This window comes from Macaca nemestrina, chromosome 1 (genome assembly GCF_043159975.1).
Source record: "Macaca nemestrina isolate mMacNem1 chromosome 1, mMacNem.hap1, whole genome shotgun sequence".
NCBI classification, from domain to species: domain Eukaryota; kingdom Metazoa; phylum Chordata; class Mammalia; order Primates; family Cercopithecidae; genus Macaca; species Macaca nemestrina.
The window spans coordinates 104,457,587-104,482,651 of record NC_092125.1 but is presented as its reverse complement, the minus strand read 5'-3'; the positions used below and the strand labels follow the sequence as shown (position 1 = coordinate 104,482,651).

The window sequence follows — 25,065 nt, the reverse complement described above, 5'->3', positions numbered from 1 at the left end:
GGCACAAAGTCTTTCAGCATGATTGGGGCTCTGGCTTGCACGAGGGGGATGGTCAGAAGACAGACTGTTGAAACTAGGTCCAAATTTTTGGGGCCTGGTACACCATGCTAAGGAGCTTAAATGTACCCCGGTAGAAGATGGGAAAGCCTGATGGACTTCAAGCAAGTGACATAGCCATAGTTGGATTTTAGGAAAGTAACTGGCAGGGAATGGAAGAAGAATTAACCTAGAGGAAGTCGAAGACTCTTTTAGAGGTTTCTGAAGTAATTTAGGTGAAAAAATCCTTAGGGCTTGACATGAGGCGGTGGCAATAAGAATTGGAGATGAAGGGAATTGGAGATGAAGGGAAGAATCTGAGATATTTAGGAGTTTATAGCACTTCGCATAGCGCTGCAATTTACCTGTCTGTCCTTGGGCACAGATGAGCAGTGGCTTTATGGCTAGGCCTTTGTTTTTGTTTTGTTTTGTGTTGCTTTCCATTACTACATGGAGATGCTAAGAGTAGGACTTTTATATCCACTCAATGACAGACAGAGTTGCACTTGGTGAAGGCTGACAGAATGAATTAGGGAATTAAATACTTGGGGAAGCAGTTCGGAGGAGACCAAAAGGACAAGAATATGCCTAGGACAGTGTTGAGAGAAGACGGAAGCAGGACAGAAGTCCCTGGGCGAGAGTGGGGAAGAATCCCAAAAGCCATTTCCACTTCTTCCATTGGTCCCAAATCCCTCAAGCTACACATCCGCGTCCGATTTTCCCGCCACTGCAGGAGGCTCCTCCTCCCTGGCTCTCAGTGGATGAAAGGCTAACACTAGGCCACGCCTCTCCCTGGCTCAGGCTGCGCGCCCCGCCTTCCTTGCTAAGCCACGCCCGTCTCGGAGTTCCTCCAGGATCCCGGCTTCCCAGCCCCGCCCGGTCTTCGCGCTGCCCTCGCCAGGGGGCGCCGCGCAGCCAGACCGCCGCCCGCCAGTCTAGCGCACACCCCCTCCGCCCCGCGCGCCGGCGGTTCCGAGCCTACGACGCCTCCGCTGGAACCCGCGGGGCTGCGCCGACTCCCACTCTGGAGGGATTGGGGGTACCTGATGGCCACATAGGGCTCTAGGAGGCCGAGCGTGTAAGCGGGGTGGGCGCCATGGAGGCGGAGCAGGGGCCGGTTGCGGGGGCCAGCGAAGGGGCGACCCCTGGGCTGGAGGCCCCCAAGGTGCCTCCCGTTGCTCCCCGGCCTGCGACCGCGGCCTCAGGTCCGATCCCCGGATCTGAGTCTGAGCCTAAGAGAAGGCACCTTGGGACGCTGCTCCAACCTACGGTCAACAAGTTCTCCCTTCGGGTGTTCGGCAGCCACAAAGCAGTGGAAATCGAGCAGGAGAGAGTGAAGTCAGCGGGGGCCTGGATCATCCACCCTTACAGCGACTTCCGGTATTGGGGGCTCGGCCGGGAGGGCAGGGTACATCAATCCCACCCTCGCGGGCAGCGACACCGGGACCCGGCCCGCACCACCCTCCACGGTCACTTCATTTCCAGCCCAGGGATCCCTTGGTGGGGCGGGAGAGTCACTTCCTCCAATCTAGCCTGGGAATTCCTGGGCGGGTATCCCCTGCCGGAGGTCCTCCGTGCCTTGGCAAGCTGGGGGCACCAGAAGAGGCAAGCAGATATCAGGGGATCTCCAGAGACCTGGATTTCCTCTTTCAGGAACCCAGGACCCCAACCGGACCACAGGAAGTACCGGAGTTTGGGACCCCTGCCTCCTCCAGTCCTGCTTGCTGGAGATCTGGGAAATTATATTCTAAGTATCGGGGCCAGTCTGAGGGAGAAGCCGAGCTCTGCTATCTCCCATCTCCACACCTCCTCCTTAGCACCTGCCTAGTTCAGCATGACTATCAGGAAAAAATAGGGACGCTGAAGGGGGCGAGGGTCCAGACCTCAGCTCTGGTCGCTGTCCCTAGTGCTGAAGGCGGGGGCGGCGGGGCGGGGCCAAGACTCAGAGTGACTGAGGAGGAAGCAGGGACAGGACCACCACCCAGGTGACTCCCACAGAAGGGACAGAGGGTGGGGGTGGGGCCATTTCACAGTCTCCGTCAGGCTGTACCTCTACATCAAGGTCGCTAGGGGAGGACAGCAGCCCTGTCCTTGGGGGGAAATGAAGGACAGCTCTTGGATGAGGCAGGGATGTGTGCAAAGCACCTAACCTGGGGAACGAAAGAAGCAGAGAGGAAGAGGTGTGAATCTGAAGCCTGGAAATACAGTTGTAGACCCAGACATTATCTTGAATCCACATATATACGCACTCCCTCTATGTCCCTCTTCCTCCCATTGTTCCTTTCACTCCTGTCTTTGCTGCCTCGTTCCCACCCAGCCAGCGTGACTTTTCTAGCCTCCTGTGGATCTCGCTCCCTTCCCTCAGTTCACTCGCAGACGGATCCCCAGAAGCCTGGCATCCCTCTGATTGTGCTTCTCCATTCTCTCTACTACATCACCTGCCAGGCTTGTGACCAACCTGTGAGTCAGGCTGTGAAGATGCTTTCATGGCTAGGCGAACCCTTTTTCCCTCCCCCTCTTAGTGTCTCACAATACAGGATTTCTCCTCAGCAGCCCAGGAGAGAAAAGAAGAGTGGTCGAGGGTTTTTGTTTATTGAAAACATACAGTCTAAGGGGCTTCCCAGAGACCAGGACTTGAGGAAGCTTCTTTCAGGGCTGAAAATTGATTTTGCAGTCCGAGTTAGAAGGGGCTAGCTAGCTCCTGAGTTGACACTGGGATTAGGTGTGTCCTAGAATTAAAATCACCATAAGTAACTGAGTCCCTGAGATTATCCTGTGACATTCTCTGAATGAGGGCTTCACACAGTTCCCTCTTGACCTCTTCTTTCCACGGTGTCTGTCACAGCAGTGTCACTCACCCCTGCCCATGCCTCTGCCTGTGCTCAGCCAGAGTCCCAGTGGACACAGGGAGGCCAGAGGAGGAAAGATATGCAGAACTCAAGCTTTGCTGCTTCATGATCTCCTGTGGAGCTTCTCTGTGTGTGCAGCCCTGTCTAAGGTTCTGTGGAGGGGAAAGGGCATCCCTGGAAAGCTCAATTCAGAGGAAGGCAGGATAGACCACCCCACCCTGGGACATGGATGAGCAAACCCCAGCAGAGGAACAGGATCTGTGGGTCCAACTGTGTTGGAGAAGAGGAATGGGGTGGAGAAGGCTGGGGAGGGCATGAGGTCCTAGACTAGAATGGGCAGATAGCCGGAGATGGGAGAAGCAGCAGCCTTTTCAGAGATCTGGGGATAAAGAGTGAGTGAGTTATAACACCAACTAGTGCCTATACCACACTGTCACATCTATTGTCTCCACGTAAATGTTTTCAACAATACTGTGAGGTTAGCACGGGGTACTTTAGCTTTTTGTTTTTAACCTTAAAAATATTTAGCAATGGGCCGGGCGCGGTGGCTCAAGCCTGTAATCCCAGCACTTTGGGAGGCCGAGACGGGCGGATCACGAGGTCAGGAGATCGAGACCGTCCTGGCTAACAAGGTGAAACCCCGTCTCTACTAAAAAATACAAAAAACTAGCCGGGCGAGATGGCGGGCGCCTGTAGTCCCAGCTACTCTGGAGGCTGAGGCAGGAGAATGGCGTAAACCCGGGAGGCGGAACTTGCAGTGAGCTGAGATCCCGCCACTGCACTCCAGCCCGGGCGACAGAGCAAGACTCCGTCTCAAAAAAAAAAAAAAAAAATTTAGCAATGGTGAGGTAAACGATATATAATAGGGATATATATGTATATGGAAGAGTAATTTTATTTATTTATTTTTATATTTATTTATTTTGAGAAGGAGTGTCGCTCTGTCACCCAGGCTGGAGTGCAATGGCACAAATTTGGCTCACTGCAACCTCTGCCTCCCAGGTTCAAGCGATTCTCCTGCATCAGCCTCCTGAGTAGCTGGGATTACAGGCTCATGCCACCACGCTTAGCTAATTTTTGTATTTTTAGTAGAGGTGGGGTTTCACCATTTTGTCCATGCTGGTCTCGAACTCTTGACCTCGTGATCCACCCACCTCAGCCTCCCAAAGTGCTGGGATTACAGGCGTGAGCCACAACACTGGCCAATTTTTATTTGTTTAAGACAGAGTCTCACTCTTGCCCAGGCTAGAGGGCAGTGGAGTGGTTTCGGCTCACTGCAACCTCCACTCACAGGTTCAGGCAATTCTCCTGCCTTGACCTCCTGAGTATCTGGGATTGGGATTACAGGTGTGTGCCACCACACCCGGCTAATTTTTTTTTTTTTTTTTTTTTTTTTGAGACAGAGTTTCACTCTTGTTGCCCAGGCTGGAGTATAATGGTGTAATCTCAGCTCTTGGCAACCTCGACCTCCCAGGTTCAAGTGATTCTCCTGCCTGTCTCCCCAGTAGCTGGGATCACAGGCATGCACCACCACGCCCGGCTAATTTTGTATTTTTAGTAGAGATGGGGTTTCTCCATGTTGGTCAGGCTGGTCTCGAACTCCCAACATAATCAGGTGATCCTCCCGCCTTTGCCTCCCAAAGTGCTGGGATTACAGATGTAAGCCACCGCCCCCAGGGCCTGGCTAATTTTTAATTTTTTTTTTTTTTTTTGAGATGAAGTCTCTCTCTGTCACCCAGCCTGGAGTGCAGTGGTGTAATCTCTGCTCACTGCAACCTCCACCTCCCAGGTTCCAGTGATTCTCCTGCCTCAGCCTCCCGAGTAGCTGGGACTACAGGTGTGTGCCACCACGCCCAGCTAATTTTTATATTTTTCATAGAGACGGGGTTTCACCATGTTGGCCAGGATGGTCTTGATCTCTTGACCTCATGATCCACTCATCTTGGCCTCCCAAAGTGCTGGGATTTTTTTTTTTTTTTTTGAGACAGAGTCTCGTTCTTGTCACCCAGGTTGGAGTGCAGTGGTGTTATCTTGGCTCACTGCAACCTCTGCCTCCCTGGTTTATGCCATTCTCCTGCCTCAGCCTCCCTAGTAGCTGGGATTACAGGCTCCCGCCACCATGCCCAGCTAATTTTTGTACTTTTAGTAGAGATGGGATTTTGCCATGTTGGCCAGATTGGTCTCAAACTCCTGACCTCAGGTGATCCGACAGCCTCGGCCTCCCAAAGTGCTGGGATTACAGGCATGAGCCACCGGGCCCGGCCTAATTTTTAATTGTTTGTAGAGACAGGATCTCACTATGTTGCCCAGGCTGGTCTTGAACTCCTGGACTCAGGTGATCCCACTTTGGCCTCCCAAAGTGCTGGGGTTACAGGCATGAGCCATAGCTTTCCTTTTGAGACAGGGCCTCGCTCTGTCAGTCAGACTAGAGTACACCTCGGCCTCCTGAGTAGCCGGGACTGTAGGTGCACACCACCATGCATGGCTAATTTTTTTATTTGTTGTTGAGATGAGGTCTCACTATGTTGTCCAGGGTGTTTCTTGCTTCTTTTGCTCAACATTGCATTTTTGAAATTCATCCATAGAACTGAATGTAGCTGTAGTTGGGTAATTTCACAGCTGTATGGTATGCCAGCCCATAAATAGTGTATTTATCTACATATCTATCTACATTTTTCCACACAAGGATATGTGCGTTGTTCTCAAATTTAATGCTGCTGTAAACATTCCTATGTGTATCTCCTGGAGCGCATGTTTCCCTTGGAGGTGTCTATACCTAGGAATGGAATTGCTGAGTTGCAGGGAATGCAAATGTTTAACTTCAATAGATAAATATTTTCCCAAATGGTGGTCCCAACTTATACTCCCAGCGGCTGTGAACAGTCATTCTGTTACTGTGTATTTTTGACCATTCTTGGCCATGGCAGCCTATCTTCTGTCAGTCTAGTGACTGGTGAAATATCCTCACCGTTTTACCCCTCATCTCACTCCCACCTTAGGTTTTACTGGGACCTGATCATGCTGCTGCTGATGGTGGGGAACCTCATCGTCCTGCCTGTGGGTATCACCTTCTTCAAGGAGGAGAACTCCCCGCCTTGGATCGTCTTCAACGTATTGTCTGATACTTTCTTCCTACTGGATCTGGTGCTCAACTTCCGAACGGGCATTGTGGTGGAGGAGGGTGCTGAGATCCTGCTAGCACCGCGGGCCATCCGCACGCGCTACCTGCGCACCTGGTTCCTGGTTGACCTCATCTCTTCTATCCCTGTGGATTACATCTTCCTGGTGGTGGAGCTGGAGCCACAGTTGGACGCTGAGGTCTACAAAACGGCACGGGCCCTACGCATCGTTCGCTTCACCAAGATCCTAAGCCTGCTGCGGCTGCTCCGCCTCTCCCGCCTCATCCGCTATATACACCAGTGGGAGGAGGTGGGGCGTGGAGGTGGCGGGGGCGGCGGGGGGCGGCGGGGGGCGGGGTAGTGCTGGCAGACTCCTCTAGGAAGATGCTATGGGTGGGGCTCCTGGTGACCTTATAGGGTGGGGAAGATGGGTGGAGCTTCCGTGGGTGAGCTCTCTCCAAAATTGGTGGGGGAGAAGCAGGAACAGAATGAGGATTCAGGGGATGGGACCTGGGGTGAAGATGGTGGCACAGGAGGGTGGAGCACAGCTGCCAGACACACTTTAGAGTTAGCTGGATGCTGGGTGGAGGAGGAGGTGTGGAAGAAGCTGGAGCTTCAGCTTCAGAGCAGCAGAATTTAGTGGTTCAGACTGTGGGCTCTGCAGTCTCATTGTCTTTGGTCAGATCCCAGTTTTATTGTTTACTCTAGGAGACTTGATTTTCTGTTCTATAAAATGAGAGTGTTAAATACACTTGCCTGTGATAAGGCTGTTAGAATTAAAGGAGTTAATACATGCAAATCACTTAGAAAGGTGTCTAGCACATACTAAGTTCTCAGTGAAGCCACTATTATGTATTATTACGACTGGAAAGGAGAGGGCTGCTGGCATTAATTCTTACACATATGCTCTGGAGACATTACACTGTGAAATGCCCTCTCTCTTTTCTAGGCTACACTTGGGCAGCTTGTGCAATAGATTTGTTTGATTCTCTGCTGTGACACTTACTATGTGGTTCTGGGCACATGACTGACCTCAGCTTTCCTATCCATAAGATGAGAGAAATAAGAAACTGCTTTGCATTAGCTATACATGTCTGCCACAAAACTCCATACAAATGAATAATAGTTTCATTTTTTAATTCATGGGGGCTGGGGCTGGGGAGTAGTTCAGAGAGAGAATTTGCCAGGCTGGGAATGGAGGAGGACAAGCAGGGAGGGGTTCCTGTCCACAGCAGCTCCTCCTTGGACTCCTCAGATCTTTCACATGACCTATGACCTGGCCAGTGCTGTGGTTCGCATCTTCAACCTCATTGGGATGATGCTGCTGCTATGTCACTGGGATGGCTGTCTGCAGTTCCTGGTGCCCATGCTGCAGGACTTCCCTCCCGACTGCTGGGTCTCCATCAACCACATGGTGGTGAGAAGTCCCCACAGCTCTGCCTTTCCTGGGCCTTCTTAGGGCTCTTCTGCCCGAGTAGCAGGGATGGCACAGGGAGCAGGAGGTGGGAGATGATCACGACAGAAAATAGGAGTGAGGAGGTGGGGAGGAGGGAGGAAAGGGGAAGGAGACCCAGAAGAAGTGCTCGTGTGTTGGAGGGAGCAGGCAACTAAGGGTACCTAGCCAGAAGCTGAGGTCCCCAAGTTGCAATAGAGGACCCTTTTGCCTCAGGGCCCCCAGAACCAAACTTAAGTGCCTGCCAGGAGGAAGGCCTGCAGTAGAAGGGGGCAGAGAGAAAGACCAAAAGAGGAAGAGGGGCAGGTGGAGAATGAGGCTCCAAGGGGCCCATGCCCAGCTCTGCAATACACTCTGCCCCTCAGAACCACTCGTGGGGCCGCCAATATTCCCATGCCCTGTTCAAGGCCATGAGCCACATGCTGTGCATTGGCTATGGGCAGCAGGCACCTGTAGGCATGCCCGACGTCTGGCTCACCATGCTCAGCATGATCGTGGGTGCCACATGCTACGCCATGTTCATCGGCCACGCCACGGCACTCATCCAGTCCCTGGACTCTTCCCGGCGTCAGTACCAGGAGAAGGTCAGCAGGGACAGGAGAGGGAGGTGTGGCATGGAGGGGTGTTGGAGACTGGGTAACCTGACTTGACACCCATTCTGATGTGTGCCCCTGTTGCATCTCTGTTTCCTTTCCTGCCCTGTGTCCATTTGTTCTCTGCCCCTGCGTGTACCTTTTCCTTGTTTGAACCTATGCCTGTGCTTGGCCCCTCCGCTGTCCACACCTGGGTTTTCCTATGACTGTGCTCTGTGTCTTCCTGGTACCCACCATTATCCATATTGCTCTGTGGCCCTATGTATCCATGTCTGGTTCCATGTTTCACCCCTTTGAGTTTGACCTGTGTCTCTGACCTCCCCCACACACACCCCACTGTTCCGGCCCCAAATCTCTCCCTGTGTCCTCTTGCCCCTGGCAATGGGCTGGCCCTCCAGTATAAGCAGGTGGAGCAGTACATGTCCTTCCACAAGCTGCCAGCAGACACGCGGCAGCGCATCCACGAGTACTATGAGCACCGCTACCAGGGCAAGATGTTCGACGAGGAAAGCATCCTGGGAGAGCTGAGCGAGCCGCTTCGGGAGGTGGGGCTGGGTTGGGCCTGGAAGGGGGACTCTTCAGGGACCTGGAGTGCTGTCTGGTGGTAGGGGCTATTGGTCAGCAGGTGCTCCTATAGGGAATGAGGCCTGCAGAGGGCCCTGTGGGAGGCCAGGTATTTGGGGGGCTTTCAGGGGCTAGGGTCTTTCTTGAAGGTCCTTTGCAGGTGAAGTATACATGAGGAGGGACTATAGGGATCTCTGTTTTCGGGGAATGGTCCCACAAGGGCTCATGGGAAAGATCCGAAGGCAGGAGCTTAGGGATGGTCCCAGGTCCACTGACGCATCCCCATCCTTTGGCAGAACATGACCCCAGGGGTGGGGTTTCTGGAAGCAGATGAGCTTGGGGGATCATCTCAGGTCACCGGGCACAGCCTGCCTGACAGGCCCCTCCCCTGTCCAGGAGATCATTAACTTCACCTGTCGGGGCCTGGTGGCCCACATGCCGCTGTTTGCCCACGCCGACCCCAGCTTCGTCACTGCAGTCCTCACCAAGCTGCGCTTTGAGGTCTTCCAGCCGGGGGACCTCGTGGTGCGTGAGGGCTCCATGGGGAGGAAGATGTACTTCATCCAGCATGGGTTGCTCAGTGTGCTGGCCCGCGGCGCCCGGGACACACGCCTCACCGATGGATCCTACTTTGGGGGTCAGCAGGCCTCAGGGAGGGTGGCAGGGTCACGAGCAGACAGTGGAGAGGGCAACTGCTCCTGGGCTCAGGATCCCTATCTGGGTACGCTGCAGAATCACAGAGCTCCAGCCCCTCCCCAGGCCTACTCACGGAGAATCTCTGGGCTGGGATCTGGAGCTCTGCATTTTTTTGTTTGTTTGTTTGTTTGTTTGAGGCGGAGTCTCACACTGTTGCCCAGGCTGGAGTGCGGTGGTGCAATCTTGGCTCACTGCAAGCTCCGCCTCCTAGGTTGATTCTCCTGCCTCAGGCTCCTGAGTAGCTGGGACTACAGGTACCCACCACCATGCCTGGCTAATTTTTTGTATTTTTACTAGAGACAGGGTTTCACCATATTAGCCAGGATGGTCTCAATCTCCTGACCTCATGATCTGCCCGCCTCGGCCTCCCAAAGTGCTGGGATTACAGGCGTGAGCCACCGCGCCTGGCCTGAGCTCTGTAGTTTTTAAAAGCTTCCCAGGAGATTCTAATGCATAGCCAGGTTGCAAACTACTGGGTCAGAGGGCCTTTTAGAACCCTTAGACAGTGAAATCCAAGGAGCCTATGAGATGAGGGAAAGGCAGGAGTGAAGCACGACTGTCCTGGAGCATGAGCTTTATGGAGCTGCCTGGTGGTGTGATTCAGGGACCCAGCCTGTGGCAGTAGGGGCAGTTCAGCCAGCCACTGCCCAAAGTGACTGGAGGCTCATATAATCTCTCAGCCCCCATACCACCCACTATCCCCATCACATTGCACTTTGCTCTTTGACACTGCTTTTCTCCTTCAGGGCTGCCCTCAGTGTTTATTCAAAGGGGTAGGAGGGGTAGGTACACTGAGTTGCCCAGGTCTACCTCTTGGGATAGAGTAGTCGGGGAGGGGTGGGAGTTAAAGTGAAGTGGAATCACTGGGAATCTAGGGCCAGCAAGACCTGTCTGGTCGTCAGCCTTCATTTGGACAGAGTGGGAAGGACAGGGAGCAGTAATCCAGTAATTGTGGGAGTCTGGAGAAAGACAATGCTTGGGGTGTTTAGGGACCCTGGGGCAGGGAGGTAATAGATAATCAATGGTTTCTCCCACATCTAGGGAGGAGCCTTAGAAAGTGGGGTCCACTGCTACAGGCTCAGTGAGAGGAGTTCCAGGGACAAGGACAGGGCTTCTGAAGCTTCCTCCCAATTTCTGCAGAGATCTGCCTGCTAACTAGGGGCCGGCGCACAGCCAGTGTTCGGGCTGACACCTACTGCCGCCTCTACTCACTCAGTGTGGACCATTTCAACGCTGTGCTCGAGGAGTTCCCCATGATGCGCCGGGCCTTTGAGACCGTGGCCATGGATCGGCTGCGCCGCATCGGTGAGACCTGTCCACCTATCTGCTCTGGGTCCAGGCTGTGCCCTCACCCCACCTCCAAAGCAAGGAGCCCAGGGTTTAGGGCTCCAGGATCATATCCCAATCAATTCAGCCCCAACAAATGCCCCCAACAGGCCTTTCGACACTGTGGCCCACTGTCCCTATCCCTCAGCATGTCCTACCCAGGAGAGATAGCATCCCAAGTCTCCATGTCCTGAGTCCTCCTTCCCCTAAATACCAGTCCTCTGACCCTCGTTGTCTCTGATACATACCCTCTTCCTCCAACCCCCATCTCCACCCGCATAGCCCCATTGCCATACTACTGACTCCCATCCCCTACCCTCAACCCCACCCCATCCTGGTACCCTCATACTCTTTGATATCCAACCTCCATCTTGGATTCCTTCCCTATCCTTAACTTCTCCCTCCCGGGACAACTTTTAGGCAAGAAGAATTCCATACTGCAGCGGAAGCGCTCTGAGCCAAGTCCAGGCAGCAGTGGTGGTGGCATCATGGAGCAGCACTTGGTGCAACATGACAGAGACATGGCTCGTGGTGTTCGGGGTCTGGCCCCGAGCACAGGAGCTCGGCTCAGTGGAAAGCCAGTACTGTGGGAGCCACTGGTACATGCGCCCCTTCAGGCAGCTGCTGTTACCTCCAATGTGGCCATCGCCCTGACTCACCAGCGGGGCCCTCTGCCCCTCTCCCCTGACTCTCCAGCCACCCTCCTTGCTCGCTCTGCTCGGCGCTCAGCAGGGTCTCCAGCTTCCCCGCTGGTGCCCGTCCGAGCTGGCCCGTGGGCATCCACCTCCCGCCTGCCCGCCCCACCTGCCCGAACCCTGCATGCCAGCCTATCCCGGGCAGGGTGCTCCCAGGTCTCCCTGCTGGGTCCCCCCCCAGGAGGAGGTGGACGGCGGCTAGGACCTCGAGGCCGCCCACTGTCAGCCTCCCAACCCTCTCTGCCTCAGCGGGCATCAGGCGATGGCTCTCCTGGGCGTAAGGGATCAGGAAATGAGCGGCTGCCTCCCTCAGGGCTCCTGGCCAAGCCTCCAAGGACAGCCCAGCCCCCCAGGCCACCAGTGCCTGAGCCAGCCACCCCCCGGGGTCTCCAGCTTTCTGCCAACATGTAAAACCCTTGAGTACATCCAGCCTTAGTTCTTGGGGTGCAGTAGTATGTACCCTAAGGCAGATGCCTCTTGGGGAAGGCCGTGGGGACCTGAAACATTGCCCCATGGAAATGTCGACCCTGTGCGGACATTCCCCATACTGCCATGAAGACGGTCTCAGCTCAAGAATCCTGTAGCTTGTCCCATCATAATCCATTCACCCATTCATCATGTGTACTGAGCAGCTACCATGTTCAAGGTAATATGCCAGGCGCTGTATGTCTCCACTGCCAAGTAGAAGTGACTCAAAACCCTCTGACGAGAATATTCCCCTGGCTATGGTCCTGCCAGGTGCAGGCCCAGGCCCATGACCCCACCTTTACTAAGCACAAGTACTTGCCACCGCCATCACTGCCAAGTAGCTAGATGTCTCTGTTTCCCTGCCGACGATCCCGCAGGTTCTGCCTGGCCTGGTTATCTTCCTGTTCCTGTAGCATAGCCAGGCACTGCCAATCACCTGCGCCCCCATTACTGCCAGCAGATGTCTTGAGTCCCGAGTGTAGGTATCCACCTTTACCCACTCGCTGCCACCTGTGGACACTCCGTGTCTACCCCCTGAGTGGGAACACACTTCTAAGTTCCCCGCAGTCTCTGTCCTGTGGTGGACCATCTTTTTGTAAACCGGGAGGTGCCTCTCCCCTGTCCCCTCTGCCCCAGTCATGCCCCCCTAAAAGTTAAGGAGTAGTTGGCACCTCCTTATTAGTATGCCAGCCTAGATCCCCGCTGGTGGAGGGGCAAATGGCTGAATCCTTGTGAGATATTTTTTTCTTTGCTTGTTTATTTATTTATTCATTTATTTAATTGTATTTATTCATTTACTAATTTTATGTGTTACCAATTCATTTTGTTTACCCATTCCTTTATCCATCCCTCCCCTCCTTTTCAGATAAGGAGACAGGAGGAGTAGGAGGAGGCAGGGCCTCTCCATGCCAGCCTCTGTGGTCCTTTCCCAAACCCATCAGCGCGATACTTGAACCTTCTCCCAGGTAGGGGCAGGAGGAGCCACATGAGAGAGGGAGAAGGACTGTGTTTACCTTTAGAGTTTTGTTTTGTTTTTTTCCTTCTGAGTTTGCTGTTGGTGCAGGAGTAAGGGAAAGGCCCAAGGTATCCAAGCCTGGGAAGGGCAGGCCAGCCAGCACCTCTGCCTTCTCAGGGACAAGAGCAGTCCTTTACCACACTCACTCACTCTGTCTGTCCCCTCTGCTACTCTACAGCATTAGAGACTGTGGGGCCAGGACCCCAAGTCTCCTTTCCTTCTGGGTGGGGAGTTCTGGGGTTGTTGGTGTGTGGGAGAAGTTTTATAATTGCTTCCAAACAGCTGGGTTTAAATATAAAATAGACACACTCATTTTTGGCTCTTGGTTTGTGTGTGGGAACAAAGTGAGTGGGAAGGAATTTCTGGGTGCAGAAGGAAGCAGCCGGGGATTTGACCAAGCAAGGTATCAGGCGGGCATGAGAGCAGCCAGGACAGTGGTCTACAAGCCCAGCACAGAGGTGAAGACAGTGACAAAATCAGCTGCCCAGCCCTCCCTTCTCCCCAGCATCCATACCACCCAGTTTTCCCCAAAGCGTGGACTATCATGTCACTGTTAGTCACCATGAAAGGGTAGCCTGCCCTGGCACGAGATGCCCAGATTATCATGAGGGCCACATATGAGAATGGGAGACTGTGGACAATATTGCCCTGTCTCCCTTCTCCCTGACCCCAAGGGATGAGATGTCTGGGGTTATGGAATTAACCAGCCAAACTGGGATTAAAGGCTCAAGGCATCTTAGGGCCTGCTGAGTGGATTTGATGCAGGGAATGTACAGTTGGTGCTGTTGGGTGGCCAGTGCATAATTGGACACAGACTTTCAGGACCTGTGTGAAATGGAGACGGGGAAGGGGCAACCTCGAATGGGGCTAGATGGCAGATATAGTTTCAGATAGGCCTCAGGTAGGGAGGTTCAGGAATAGAGAAGAGAGGACTTAAAGGTGGGGCTTTGGAGGGGTGTGGGCTGGAGGACGTAGACTGGGGAGGAAGGGATGGGATACAGGGGTAGGCTGGGCCAGAGGAGGAGGGGCGTCTCAGGATATGCTCAGCACCCGCATGATGTTGGTGTAGCCGGAGCCAGGTCGCCAGCCTGTCACCACAATCACCAGGTCTCCAACACGGAGGAAGCCACGGAGCTTTCCTTGGGGAGGGAAAGAAAACAAGACATCGGACAGGCGTGGTGGCTCACACCTGTAATCCCACACTTTGGGAAGCCAAGGCGGGCAGATCACCTGAGGTCAGGAGTTCGAGACCAGCTTGGCCAACATGATGAAACCTTGTCTCTACTAAAAATATAAAAATTAGCTGGGTGTGGTGGCGTGTGCCTGTAATCCCAGTTACCCAGGAGGCTGAGGCAGGAGAATCACTTGAACCCAGCACCCAGGAGGTAGAGGTTGCAGTGAGCCGAGCCGAGATCGCGCCACTGCACTCCAGCCTGGGCGACAGAGCAAGACTCCATCTCAAAAAAAAAAAAAAAGAAGAAGAAGAAGAAAAGAAAGAAAGAAAATCAGTCATTGAAAATTAGTCATTGAGGGACCAGGCCAGCCCTGTAACGAGAACCAGCCACCACCCTCCACCATGTCAAGGCCACCCTGTAGGGAATGAGGCAGTGAAGTATGTCCCATAGGTGGCACGCAGGGAGTATCACCACTGCAGTATATTAAAGGCACAAGATAGGCCGGCACGGTGGCTGACGCCTGTGATCCCAGCACTTTGGGAGGCCGAGGCAGGCAGATCATGAGGTCAGGAGATCGAGACCATCCTGGCCAACATGGTGAAACCCCGTCTCTACTAAAAATACAAAAATTAGCTGGACGTGGTGGCACGTGCCTATAGTGCCAGCTACTCAGGAGGCTGAGGCAGGAGAATCACTTGAACCTGGGAGGCGGAGGTTGCAGTGAGCCGAGATCGTGCCACTGTACTCCAGCCTGGCGACAGAGCGAGACTCCATCTCAAAAAAACGAAGAACAAACAAAACTCCTAGCAGGAGTATCCGTGCTAGGACAGAGTGTGTTGCTAAGTAGCACAGCTGTCTGCCTGTGTGGCTATGCTGATGGAAGAGGTGTTTGTGATATGCCAGACTGATATCTCAGTCTTAGTGACTCTCACAGGGAAAACCTGGAACCACAGGAGAGAGGCAAGGCCCTTTGAGTGGGTATGGGAAGCTGGGTTGGAGGACTCCTGATATGAATGGTAGGAGTGGGCGAGGAAGGTCTAGGTAGCTCACCACTTTCAATGCCAAATTGCACCCGGCGATCTACGTCATCTGCCCAGATGGCTTCTGGAGGTTCACGGTAAAGCAAGGGGAAGACTCCTCGGCATAAGTGGACCTGGCGGGCAGCTTGGGCAGAGCGGGTGACAGCAATGACTGCTGCCCGAGGTCGGTACTGAGACAGAAGCTGGGCTGAGCTGGAGAAGGCAGAGAAGGTCAGCCCAGAACAGCGAGGGAGTGGTGAACCAGGAAAGGAGAGTCTGGGTTCTGGTTCCAGGTGTCACTAACAAGCTGTGTGACCCTGAGTAAGTCATCATACTTCTCTGGGCCTTGGTGTTCTCACCTGTAAAATGAGTGTAAGAATGCCTGCCTCCCAGGCTGGGCACAGTGGCTCATGCCTGTAATCCCAGCACTTTGGGAGGCCAAGGTGGGAGAATTGTTTGAGCCCAGGAGTTGAAGACCAGCCTAGGCAACATAGTGAGACCCTATTTCTGTTTAAAAAAAAAAAAAAAAGAATGCCTGCCCTCCCTACCACACAAGAAAGATATGAGATAATATGGATGTATCGAATGAGATAATAAGGAGAAATCTCTTCAAAAAATATAAAAACTGGCCAGTCACGGTGGCTCATGCCTAGGATCCCAGCAGTTTGGGAGGCCAAGGAGGGTGGATCACCTGAGGTCAAGAGTTTGAGACCAGCCTGGCCAATATGGCAAAACCCTGTCTCTACTAAAAATACAAAAAATTAGCCGGGCGTGGTGGCAGGCGCCTGTAATTCCAGCTACTCGGGAGGCTGAGGCAGGAGAGTCACTTGAACCTGGGAGGTGGAGGTTGTGGTGAGCCGAGATTGCACCATTGTATTCCAGCCTGAGCAACAGAGTGAGACGCCGTTCTCAAAAGAAAAAACAACAACAACAACAAAGTATAAAACCCTTTTGAGAATGTGCATTATGTGCTTAATTTACTGTATAGATATTAGGTACTATTTAGTACTTAATATCTCCTGTTAATCCTCACAACCCCATGAAGAACAAATCATTTCCTTGTCCTGTTCATGAGGAAAGACAGCAGGCTAATAGAGCTACATTTCAGAGTAAAGACTTAAACTCAGACCTACTGGGCCCTTCTGCAATACCTCAGCATTTGTAGGCTCTGTGGGCCGAATGGACTTGCCTCTGAGCCCCAGGAGCCCAAATGGCCTTGAAGCCAATGTGCCCAGTGATGCTGCTATCCCCTTCCAGCCCTAGAAGCTCACTGGCATTCTGTGTCTCCTGGCCTCCAGCTGTCATTGCTGCTTCTCCTTTTGTCTCAGGTGGACACGCTTCACTCCTGGTGACCAGACTAAACCCAGGCCTGGGGCCCATCCCAGCCTACCCTTGACCCAAATCTCCATCTGGGCATCCCCCTCACCGGCCAGTTGTGGTCAGTACGATGATGGCAGCAGCACAGCACTTGAAGGCAGCCTCCACGGCGCCAATGGCGATGACCTCAGTGGGATCACGGCTCAGTGGCGCTGCCCGACGTAGCTCCTCAAACAGCTGCCGGTGGTACACTGCAGCCTCTGCCTCCCGGGCAATCTGCAGGTGCCAGAATGTCAGGCTGGGAAGGGGCACTGGGGTATGGAAGGGATTTGGTTCCCTGGCCCATTTGCTTTTCATTCTGAGCTCCTACCGCATGCTGCATCTTCACGGCTTCCACAGGGAAGTTGCCTTTGGCAGTCTCCCCTGACAGCATGATGCAGTCGGCCCCATCTAGCACAGCATTGGCCACATCGCTTGTCTCTGCCCTCGTTGGCCGGGGCTTGGTAATCATGCTCTCCAGCATCTGAGGGACAGCATGGACATCAAAGATGTAGGAGTCACACCGTGACTTGAGACCCTGCCCAAGCTACTCTCTGACACCCACGTTCTCAGAGGGTCCCGAAATCCAGGGTCACAGTCACAACCCCTGAAAATAGGGGTCAAAGTATATCTAACTTTATCATTTGAGGATTAAACACTTGTCAGCAAAATGTGCTATAAACCTACAGTGTGGGCCGGGCACGGTGACTCACGCCTGTAATCCCAGCACTTTGGGAGGCCGAGGTGGGTAGATCACCTGAGGTGAGGAGTTCGAGACTAGTCTGGACAACATGGTGAAACCCTGCCTCTACTAAAAATACAAAAAGTAGCCTGGTGTGGTGGTGGTAACTGTAATCCCAGCTACTTGGGAGGCTGAGGCAGGAGAATTGCTTGAACCCAGGAGGCGGAGGTTGCAGTGAGGGAAGATTGTGCCACTGCACTCCAGCCTGGATGACAGAGACAAAACAAAACAAACCCTTACAGTATGGGTATTCATCCACAGTTGTCCCTAAAACCCACAAAGTGCCGAACCTCAAGGGCTCACTCCAGACCTGTGTAGCACAGACAACAGGCTTGCCCGCCAAGTTGCAGCGCCCAATCATCATCTTCTGAGCCAGGAAAACCTTCTCTGCTGGAATCTCGATGCCTAGGTCCCCCCGTGCCACCATGATACCGTCGCTCACCTCCAGGATTTCATCAAACCTGAGAAGTTGGGAGAATCAGGGTCGAGGCAGAAAGCCAGGAGATGCCAGGCAGAGGCAGGCGGGAGAAGAAAGGTGATGGGGAATAGCGACAGGGCCGAAGGGGAACAGAGCCCGAGCCTCACCTCTTCACGCCTTCGTGGTTCTCAATTTTGCTGATGATCTTGATGCCCTGTCCTTCCGGCCCCAGAGCAGCCCTGACAGCAGCCACATCGCTGGCTTTCCGCACAAAGGAGGCAAACACGATGTCCACTCCATGCTCCACCCCGAAGCGCAGGTCCCGGACGTCCTGCTCGGACAGCCCGGGCAAGTCCACCTGGGCCCCCGGCAAGTTCACGCCCTTACGGCTGGCCAGGACGCCACCGTTCTCCACTTGGGTCACCAGTCCCTCTGGGCCTGAGGACATGGAGAGAGCCAGCTGCGGTCAGGGGTGAGGACCGGGCACAGTTACAGCAGAGAGGACACTGGGCTTGGACCCCCAAGAGGTCAGGAACCACGCCCTCCTCGTCTCTCCGCCCTTGTTCTGGGCTCTGCCCAGAAGAGGCACAGATGGACATCCGTGGAAGAAACGACCCACCCGTAGTCCAGCCCAAACCCAGGGTGAGCGCGGAGTTGCATGCTGGGGACTCCTGGGACAGGCTGGCAAAGACGCGTGGCCAGGGGAAGGTGTGGTCGGTCTGAGGGCTGATGGGGGAGCCAAGGAGAAGGGAATGTGCCCAGCGCACGGATGTGGTCAGGGCGGGAGGCGCGTCCGCACCGATTTTCTGGACCACTAGGGAGATGAGCCCGTCGTCAATGTAGATGCGGCCCCCCACAGGCACGACCCCGACAATATTGGGGTAGTCCACCCACACGGTGTTCGCGTTCCCCCGCGTCCGAAACGCGGGGTCCACAGTCACCAGCACCTGGGAGCCCTTCACCAGCTCCACTTCCGACTCCGGACCCTAGGGGCGGAGCCAGAGGAGACGTGAGTTCTGCGCCCCGGAGTCCGGGACCCGCCCCTGCCCACGCCTGGACCCAGTCCAACTGGCACCGCCTTTCCCGCCCCGGCCCGGCGAGTCCCAGCCCCACTGCTCACCCCCTGCAGGATCCCAGTGCGGATCTCCGGTCCCTTGGTGTCCAGGGCGATGGCCACGGGCCGGTAGCTGAGCGGGGAAGCTGCAAAGCTCTCCACCGCCTCCCGGACGTTGGCGATGGACTCAGCGTGGTACTGGGGGAGGGAGCGGAGCGAGGGTTTCAGGGGAAGGTGGCCAGGACCTCGAGGCATCCTCCTGCCCCACCCACCGCCCGGCGGCCCGTCCTGCACCTCGTGGGAGCCGTGGGAGAAATTGAGTCGCGCAATGTTCATCCCGGCCTTGATCATCTCCTTGAGGCGCTCCACGGAGCGAGACGCCGGCCCTAGAACCAGAAATTCACGTTCAGACAACATTCCCCCAGAACATGAGAGGCAACCAAACCCAACCCATTACCACTCTCAGAAGGCCTCGCGCCACAAGAGTCCTGTTACCTGACCTTTACTCCCTGATGCAACCCCTGCTCACAGATCACAGACTCCGCTTCCCTCTCCAGCAAACATCTGTCCCCTTGGGGAGACGACACTGTGGAAGTAGGAGGGGAGTGCCCTCCGCCAGGCCTGAGGTCACTGTGTGGGCATGGGATGTATGTAAGTGCTGCTTGCCCGGCTACCCCAGGGTATGGGGTGTAGGGCAGGGGCTGGGAGCCAGGTGAGGGCGTTTGGGTGCGGGGTTTTAGAGCTAGGAGGCCTCATGGACTGAGGAGAGCTGAGTTCTATCCCACGCCAGCGCTGCTATGGGGCAGCTGCTAGCTGAGAGCAGGTTGGCTCATTCTTCGGTCCCTATCTGTCTTCCCACCTGTGCACTAGATCTCCTCCTTCTCACCTGCTCAAGGACATAGATTCAGCCATTCTGTGGTCCTCTGTGACACCCATGTTTTCCTTTCTTTTTCTTTTCTTTTTTTTTTCTTTTTTCTTTCTTTCTTTTCTTTTCTTTCTTTTTTTTTTTTTTTGAGACAGAGGGAGTTTTGCTCTTGTCACCCAGGCTGGAGTGCAGTGGCAGCATCTCTGCTCAATGCAACTTCTGCCTCCCCGGTTCAAGCAATTATCCTGCCTCAGCCTCCTGAGTAGCTGGGATTACAGGTGTGCACCACCACACCTGGCTAATTTTTTTTGTATTTTCAGTAGAGAAGGGGTTTCACCATGTTGGCCAGGCTGGTCTTGAACTCCTGACCTCAGGTGATCCACCCACCTTGGCCTCCCAAAGTGCTGGGGTTACAGGTGTGAGCCATCTCGCCCAGCCATGTTTTCCTTTTTTACTGGATCATCCCCATCAGCATGTAAACCTACTGTTATTTCTTTCATCATTTAAAAAAAATTCTAGGCCGGGCACAGTGGCTCAAGCCTGTAATCCCAGCACTTTGGGAGGCCGAGACGGGCGGATCAGGAGGTCAGGAGATCGAGACCATCCTGGCTAACACTGTGAAACCCCATCTCTACTAAAAAATACACACACACAAAAAAACTAGCTGTGTGAGGTGGCAGGCGCCTGTAGTCCCAGCTACTCGGGAGGCTGAGGCAGGAGAATGGCGTGAACCCGGGAAGCAGAGCTTGTAGTGAGCTGAGATCCAGCCACTGCACTCCAGGCTGGGCACATAGCGAGACTCTGTGTCAAAAAAAAAAAAAAATTATCTTAATCCCCTGGTTTCCCCTCAGTCCCAGTTTTTGCTCTCTCTTGCAGCAAAACTCATTGCAAGAGTTATCTGTACTTGCTGCCTCCAGTTCCCCTCCCCCATTCTCCCTTGAATCCACCCCACTCAGGCGCTGGCCTCCATCTCTCCACTGCATCTGTTCTTGTCAAGGTCACCAAGAACCTCTGTGTTGTTGCTCAGTGTAATGCTCAATGCTCAGTCCTCCTCTATTGGCCCATCAGCAGCCTGGACACACATCCCTCTTTGACACACTGTCTTCACCTGACCTCCAGGACCACACCCTCTCTTGGTTGACTCCTACCTCACTAGCTGCTCCTTCCCAGTCTCCTTTCCTTGTTCCTCCCCTTAACGTTAGATACCCTGTTCTCTTCTCTGTCATTTCACCTACACTCCTTTGGTGATCTCAACTAATCTCATGGCTTGAGATACCATGTATATGTAGTCAACTCCCAAGTGTCTCTCCAATCCAGACCTTTCTCCCAAACCCAGAGTTGTGTACCTGACTGCCCCCTCTCTATCACACTTGGATGGCTAATATACATCTCAGACTCAACATGTCCCAAGTGAACTTCTGCTCTCTCCCGAACCCCTTCCACCACAGTCTTTCCTGCTCAGTGGATAATGCATTGTTGCAGTTCCTCATGGCAAAAACCTCAGAGTCACCTGTCACCTTTGACTCCTTTCTTTCTCGCCCTCACTCCCTACCCCATATCCAATCAATCAGCAAATCCTGTCAGCTCTACCTGCAAAATACATTCAGAATCTGACCACTTCTCACCACCTCACTGCCGCCAACTGGTCTGAGACAGAAATACTGCAGGGCACCCTTCCCCCGACCCTCCATCTATTTTCAGTACAGTAGCAGGGGAGGGGAGGTTCTATTAAAACATAAATAAGAGCTTGTCATTCCCCTGCTCAAAACCCTGCAGCAGTTTCTCATTTCACTCGGAGGAAAACGCAACTCAAATTCTAAAAATGGCCTACAAAGCCCCACCTGATCTTCCTCTCCCCGCAGTCTCTTCATATCTGCAGCTCTTCCCCCTTGATGGTTTTTAGCTCTTCTTTTTATTTTATTTTATTTATTTTTGTTTTTGAGACAGAGTCTCGCTCTGCTGTCCAGGCTGGAGTGCAGTGGCCGGATCTCAGCTCACTGCAAGCTCCGCCTCCCGGGTTTACACCATTCTCCTACCTCGGCCTCCCGAGTAGCTGGGACTACAGGCGCCCACCACATCGCCCGGCTAGTGTTTTGTATTTTTTAGTAGAGACGGGGTTTCACCGTGTTAGCCAGGATGGTCTCGATCTCCTGACCTCGTGATCTGCCCGTCTCGGCCTCCCAAAGTGCTGGGATTACAGGCTTGAGCCACCGCGCCTGGCCGGTTTTTAGCTCTTCTAACCTCCTTGACTTAGGCCTTGGCACTGACTGGTCCTTCTTCCTGGAATTCTCCTCCCGGATCTTTGCATGGCTAATTCTCTCATCTCCTTCAAGTCTTCCCTTAGGTCTCATTTTCTCAATAATGGGTACCTGACCTCCCTATTTAGGGCTGCAACTTGCCTTCACCCTTGTACCCCTGATGCCCTTACCATACTTGATTTCTTTCCCATAGCATTTATAACTTTCACTTTTTCTTTCTTTTCTTTTCTTTCTTTTTTTTTTTTTTTTTTTTTTTAAGACGGAATTTCGCTCTGTCACTAGGCTGGAGGACAGTGGCACGATCTCTGCTCACTGCAGTCTCCGCCTTCCGGTTCAAGCAATTCTCCTGCCTCAGCTTTCTGAGTAGCTGGGACTACAGGCATGCACCACCACGCACAGCTAATTTTTGTATTTTTAGTAGAGATGGGGTTTCACCATGTTGGACAGGATGGTCTCAATCTCTTGGCCTCGTGATCCATCTGCCTCCGCCTCCCAAAGTTCTGGGATTACAGGTATGAACCACTGTGCCTGGCCATTTTTTTTTTCTTTTTTTTTAAGACAGAATTTTGCTCTTGTTGCCCAAACTGGAGTTCAATGGCATGATCTCGGCTCCCTGCAACCTCCGCCTCCCAGGTTCAAGCGATTCCCCTGCCTCAGCCTCTCGAGTAGCTAGGATTACAGACACATGCCACCATCCCTGGCTAATTTTTTGTATTTTTAGTAGAAACAGGGTTTCACCATGTTAGCCAGGCTGGTCTCGAACTCCTGACCTCAGGTAATCCACCTGCCTCAGCCTCCCAAAGTGCTGGGATTATAGGCATGAGCCACTGCGCCCGGCCAACTTTCTTTCTTTCTTTTCTTTCTTTCTTTCTTTCTTTCTTTCTTTCTTTCTTTCTTTCTTTCTTTCTTTCTTTCTTTCTTTCTTTCTTTCTTTCTTTCCTTCCTTCCTTCCTTCCTTCCTTCCTTCCTTCCTTCCTTCCTTCCTTCCTTCCTTCCTTCCTTCCTTCCTTCCTTCCTTCTTTCTTTCTTTCCTTTCTGTTTTTTGACAGGGTCTCATCTGTCACCTAGGCTGGAGTACAGTGGCTTGATCATGACTTACTGCAGTCTTGACCTCCTGGGCTTAAGTGATCCTCCCACCTCAGCCTCCCGAGTAGCTGTAACTACAGGCGTGCACCACCACACCCAACTAATTTTTGTATTTTTTGTAGAGATGGGTTTTGCCATGTTGCCCAGACTGGTCTCAAACTCCTGGGCTCAAGGAATCTGCCAACCTTGGCCTCCTAAAGTGCTGGGATTACAGGCATGAGCCACTGAGCCCAGCCCACTTTTATTTATTTATTTATTTATTTATTTATTTATTTATTTATTTATTTTTTGAGATGGAGTTTTTCTCTTGTTGCCCAGGCTGGAGTGCAATGGTGCGATCTCGGCTCACCACAACCTCCCCCTCCTGGGTTCAAGCGATTCTCCTGCCTTAGCCTCCTGAGTAGCTGGGATTGCAGGCATGCGCCACCATGCCTGGCTACTTTGTATTTTTAGTAGAGACAGGGTTTCTCCATATTGGTCAGGCTGGTCTCAAACTCCTGACCTCAGGTGATCTGCCCGCCTTGGCCTCCCAAAGTGCTGGGATTACAGGCATGAGCCACTGCGCTCGGCCTCACTTTCTAACGGAATAAATAATTTACTTATTTTAAATAATTTATTGTGCTTACTGTTTATTGTCACACCAGCTAGACTGTCAGCTCCCCCAGGGTAGGGATTTTTGTCTGTTTTTTTCGCTGATCTACTCCCAGGGCCCAAAATCTTGTCTACTATATGCTCAACAAATTTTCATTGAATGAATGACTGTGTCAAACATGGAGAAGTCTCAAAGGAGACAAGAGATGAAGAAGCACCTCAAGAAACACCAGTAGGCTCTGTGAGGCTGCAGGGGATGGGAGTGTTTACCGATGGTGGCAATGATGCTGGTACTGCGAGCAGCCACGGGCTCGGAGTCAATGTCCAGTAGGCAGAGGTGCTCCAGGAAGGTGTCTGCCATAGCAGCTGGCAACTGCTGCTGCTGGAAGAAGGCAGTGCCCAGCTCCTGGGTCAGTTGGGCCACACTAGCCCGCCGAAGATACCCCGCTGGCCCTGTGGTAGAAGGGGACACAGGGACTGCATGTCACCTGCCCTTCCTCCCCATGCCGTCATCTCTCAGCATACCCTCTATTCCTTCCCTTCTTATGAGCTGGGCATCATGCATATATTATCTTATTACGTCACAAGGATCCTATAAAGCAGGTACTGTTAAATGTTCTATAATTATCCAATTTTATGGATAAAGAAACAGAGACTGAGAATAAATGGTCCAAGATCATACAGCTTTTAAGTATGGATCAGCTAGGATTCAAATCTAGGTCTGACTAACTCTAGCCCAAGTTCTTGACCACTCAGTTATACTGACCCCGCACAACCCAGGACCCCCCAACCTGCAACTACTGATGCCCCTCAACCCCACCACCCCTTGATGTCTAGTCCCCAGCAGCCTGTCCCTATTCAGGCTCAGAATCACCCAGTTCCTGCTCCGAAGGTCTCTGTTTTCTCCCTTCTAACCCCTGGCTACTGGCTGGCTTCCCCACCCCATCCTCTGAGTCTCCCAGACCTCTCAAAGCTGCTACAGACCCAGAGGTCCCTGTAGCTTGACCCAGCCCAGTTCAGAGGAGCCCCCCCATTCCAGCCGCACCTTCCATGACACTGCACACCTCTCTGGGTCTCCCTCTTTGTGGGTCTGCTCCACACTGTTGGGTTGTCAGAGGCATGAGACCCAGCTGGGCTGGGGATCAGTTCTGTAGACTGGTTAAAGTGTCACCAGTGTCTCCTATTCCACTGGAAGCCCTGTATGCCAGGGGCCAGAGTCCAGGAACCACGGGAGTGCCCCGTGGCTTACATGTTGCGGCTCTGGCCTGCCTATAGGGCCTGGAAAAGGCCCATGCCAGGGTCCATAATTTAACACAAGGGAGGTTCTGAAGAACGTATGTGTCTCTCCAAAACCCACCTAGCCAGTGGCTGATATGGATCATTTATACCCTCCACCCTGGCTCCTAGTTTCCACCCTCATTTTCCTCCTATGTTCCATGGCTTCTGCTTCCCCTTCTTACCTCCTGGAGCCCCAATCAGGATGGACTTCGCTAAGTCTCTTTGGGACTTAGAGACCCATGACCAGCGCCGCAGGGATGGTATGTTCTCCTGGATCGACATACTTTCAGGGTGGGCCTGGGGCTGCGGGGCCGTGGAATGAGAGGGGGAGGATGACAAAACTGCCGGTCTTATCTAAGGGAGCCAGAGAAGAGAAAAGGGGCACACCCAGTAGGCCACCCTGTCCCTA

The 25,065-nt window shown here is 53.3% G+C and overlaps 2 protein-coding genes across 7 annotated transcripts; one reads left to right on the top strand and one right to left on the bottom strand.

Annotated features, from left to right (window-relative positions):
- The first annotated feature begins 967 nt into the window (after window positions 1-967).
- Window positions 968-11,752, top strand: LOC105498014 (hyperpolarization activated cyclic nucleotide gated potassium channel 3). 3 transcript variants are annotated; one of them, XM_071084170.1, is made up of 10 exons: window positions 968-1,114; window positions 1,339-1,416; window positions 1,690-3,034; window positions 5,885-6,314; window positions 7,260-7,421; window positions 7,823-8,041; window positions 8,449-8,595; window positions 9,011-9,251; window positions 10,451-10,615; window positions 11,057-11,752. In XM_071084170.1, exons 3-10 carry the CDS (start codon window positions 2,826-2,828, stop codon window positions 11,740-11,742), a joined length of 2,259 nt encoding a protein of 752 aa, XP_070940271.1. In that variant the 5' UTR covers window positions 968-1,114; window positions 1,339-1,416; window positions 1,690-2,825; the 3' UTR covers window positions 11,743-11,752. The 3 variants fall into 3 exon arrangements, with proteins under 3 accessions (XP_070940271.1, XP_070940262.1, XP_070940279.1); XM_071084178.1 differs by lacking the exon at window positions 1,690-3,034 and having other exon boundaries at window positions 969-1,114; XM_071084161.1 differs by lacking the exon at window positions 1,690-3,034 and having other exon boundaries at window positions 968-1,416.
- A 1,351-nt stretch (window positions 11,753-13,103) lies between these two features.
- On the bottom strand, window positions 13,104-24,981 carry LOC105498012 (pyruvate kinase L/R). Of its 4 annotated transcripts, XM_011769736.3 has the most exons (12): window positions 24,839-24,959; window positions 24,424-24,513; window positions 23,649-23,831; window positions 18,873-18,964; window positions 18,645-18,776; window positions 18,324-18,510; window positions 17,692-17,962; window positions 17,417-17,567; window positions 16,696-16,848; window positions 16,435-16,601; window positions 15,040-15,221; window positions 13,104-13,953 (listed from the first exon to the last, which is right to left on the bottom strand). In XM_011769736.3, exons 1-12 carry the CDS (start codon window positions 24,936-24,938, stop codon window positions 13,847-13,849), a joined length of 1,815 nt encoding a protein of 604 aa, XP_011768038.2. In that variant the 5' UTR covers window positions 24,939-24,959; the 3' UTR covers window positions 13,104-13,846. The 4 variants fall into 4 exon arrangements, with proteins under 4 accessions (XP_011768038.2, XP_011768036.2, XP_011768037.2 ...); XM_011769734.2 differs by lacking the exon at window positions 24,424-24,513 and having other exon boundaries at window positions 24,839-24,981; XM_011769735.3 differs by lacking the exon at window positions 24,839-24,959 and having other exon boundaries at window positions 24,424-24,810.
- Window positions 24,982-25,065: the final 84 nt, after the last annotated feature.

Bases quoted from the DNA above. Each gene is read 5' to 3' on its own strand.
- LOC105498014 (XM_071084161.1), top strand. From the start codon at position 1,133: ATGGAGGCGGAGCAGGGGCCGGTTGCGGGGGCCAGCGAAGGGGCGACC. The intron at 1,417-5,884 runs GTATTGGGGGCT...CTCCCACCTTAG, and splicing joins CACCCTTACAGCGACTTCCG to GTTTTACTGGGACCTGATCA. The intron at 8,596-9,010 runs GTGGGGCTGGGT...TCCCCTGTCCAG, and splicing joins TGAGCGAGCCGCTTCGGGAG to GAGATCATTAACTTCACCTG.
- LOC105498012 (XM_011769736.3), bottom strand. From the start codon at position 24,938: ATGTCGATCCAGGAGAACATACCATCCCTGCGGCGCTGGTCATGGGTC. The intron at 24,514-24,838 runs GTAAGAAGGGGA...ACTGATCCCCAG, and splicing joins CCTGATTGGGGCTCCAGGAG to CCCAGCTGGGTCTCATGCCT. The intron at 16,849-17,416 runs GTCTGGAGTGAG...GCTGTCCCTCAG, and splicing joins CTGTTGTCTGTGCTACACAG to ATGCTGGAGAGCATGATTAC.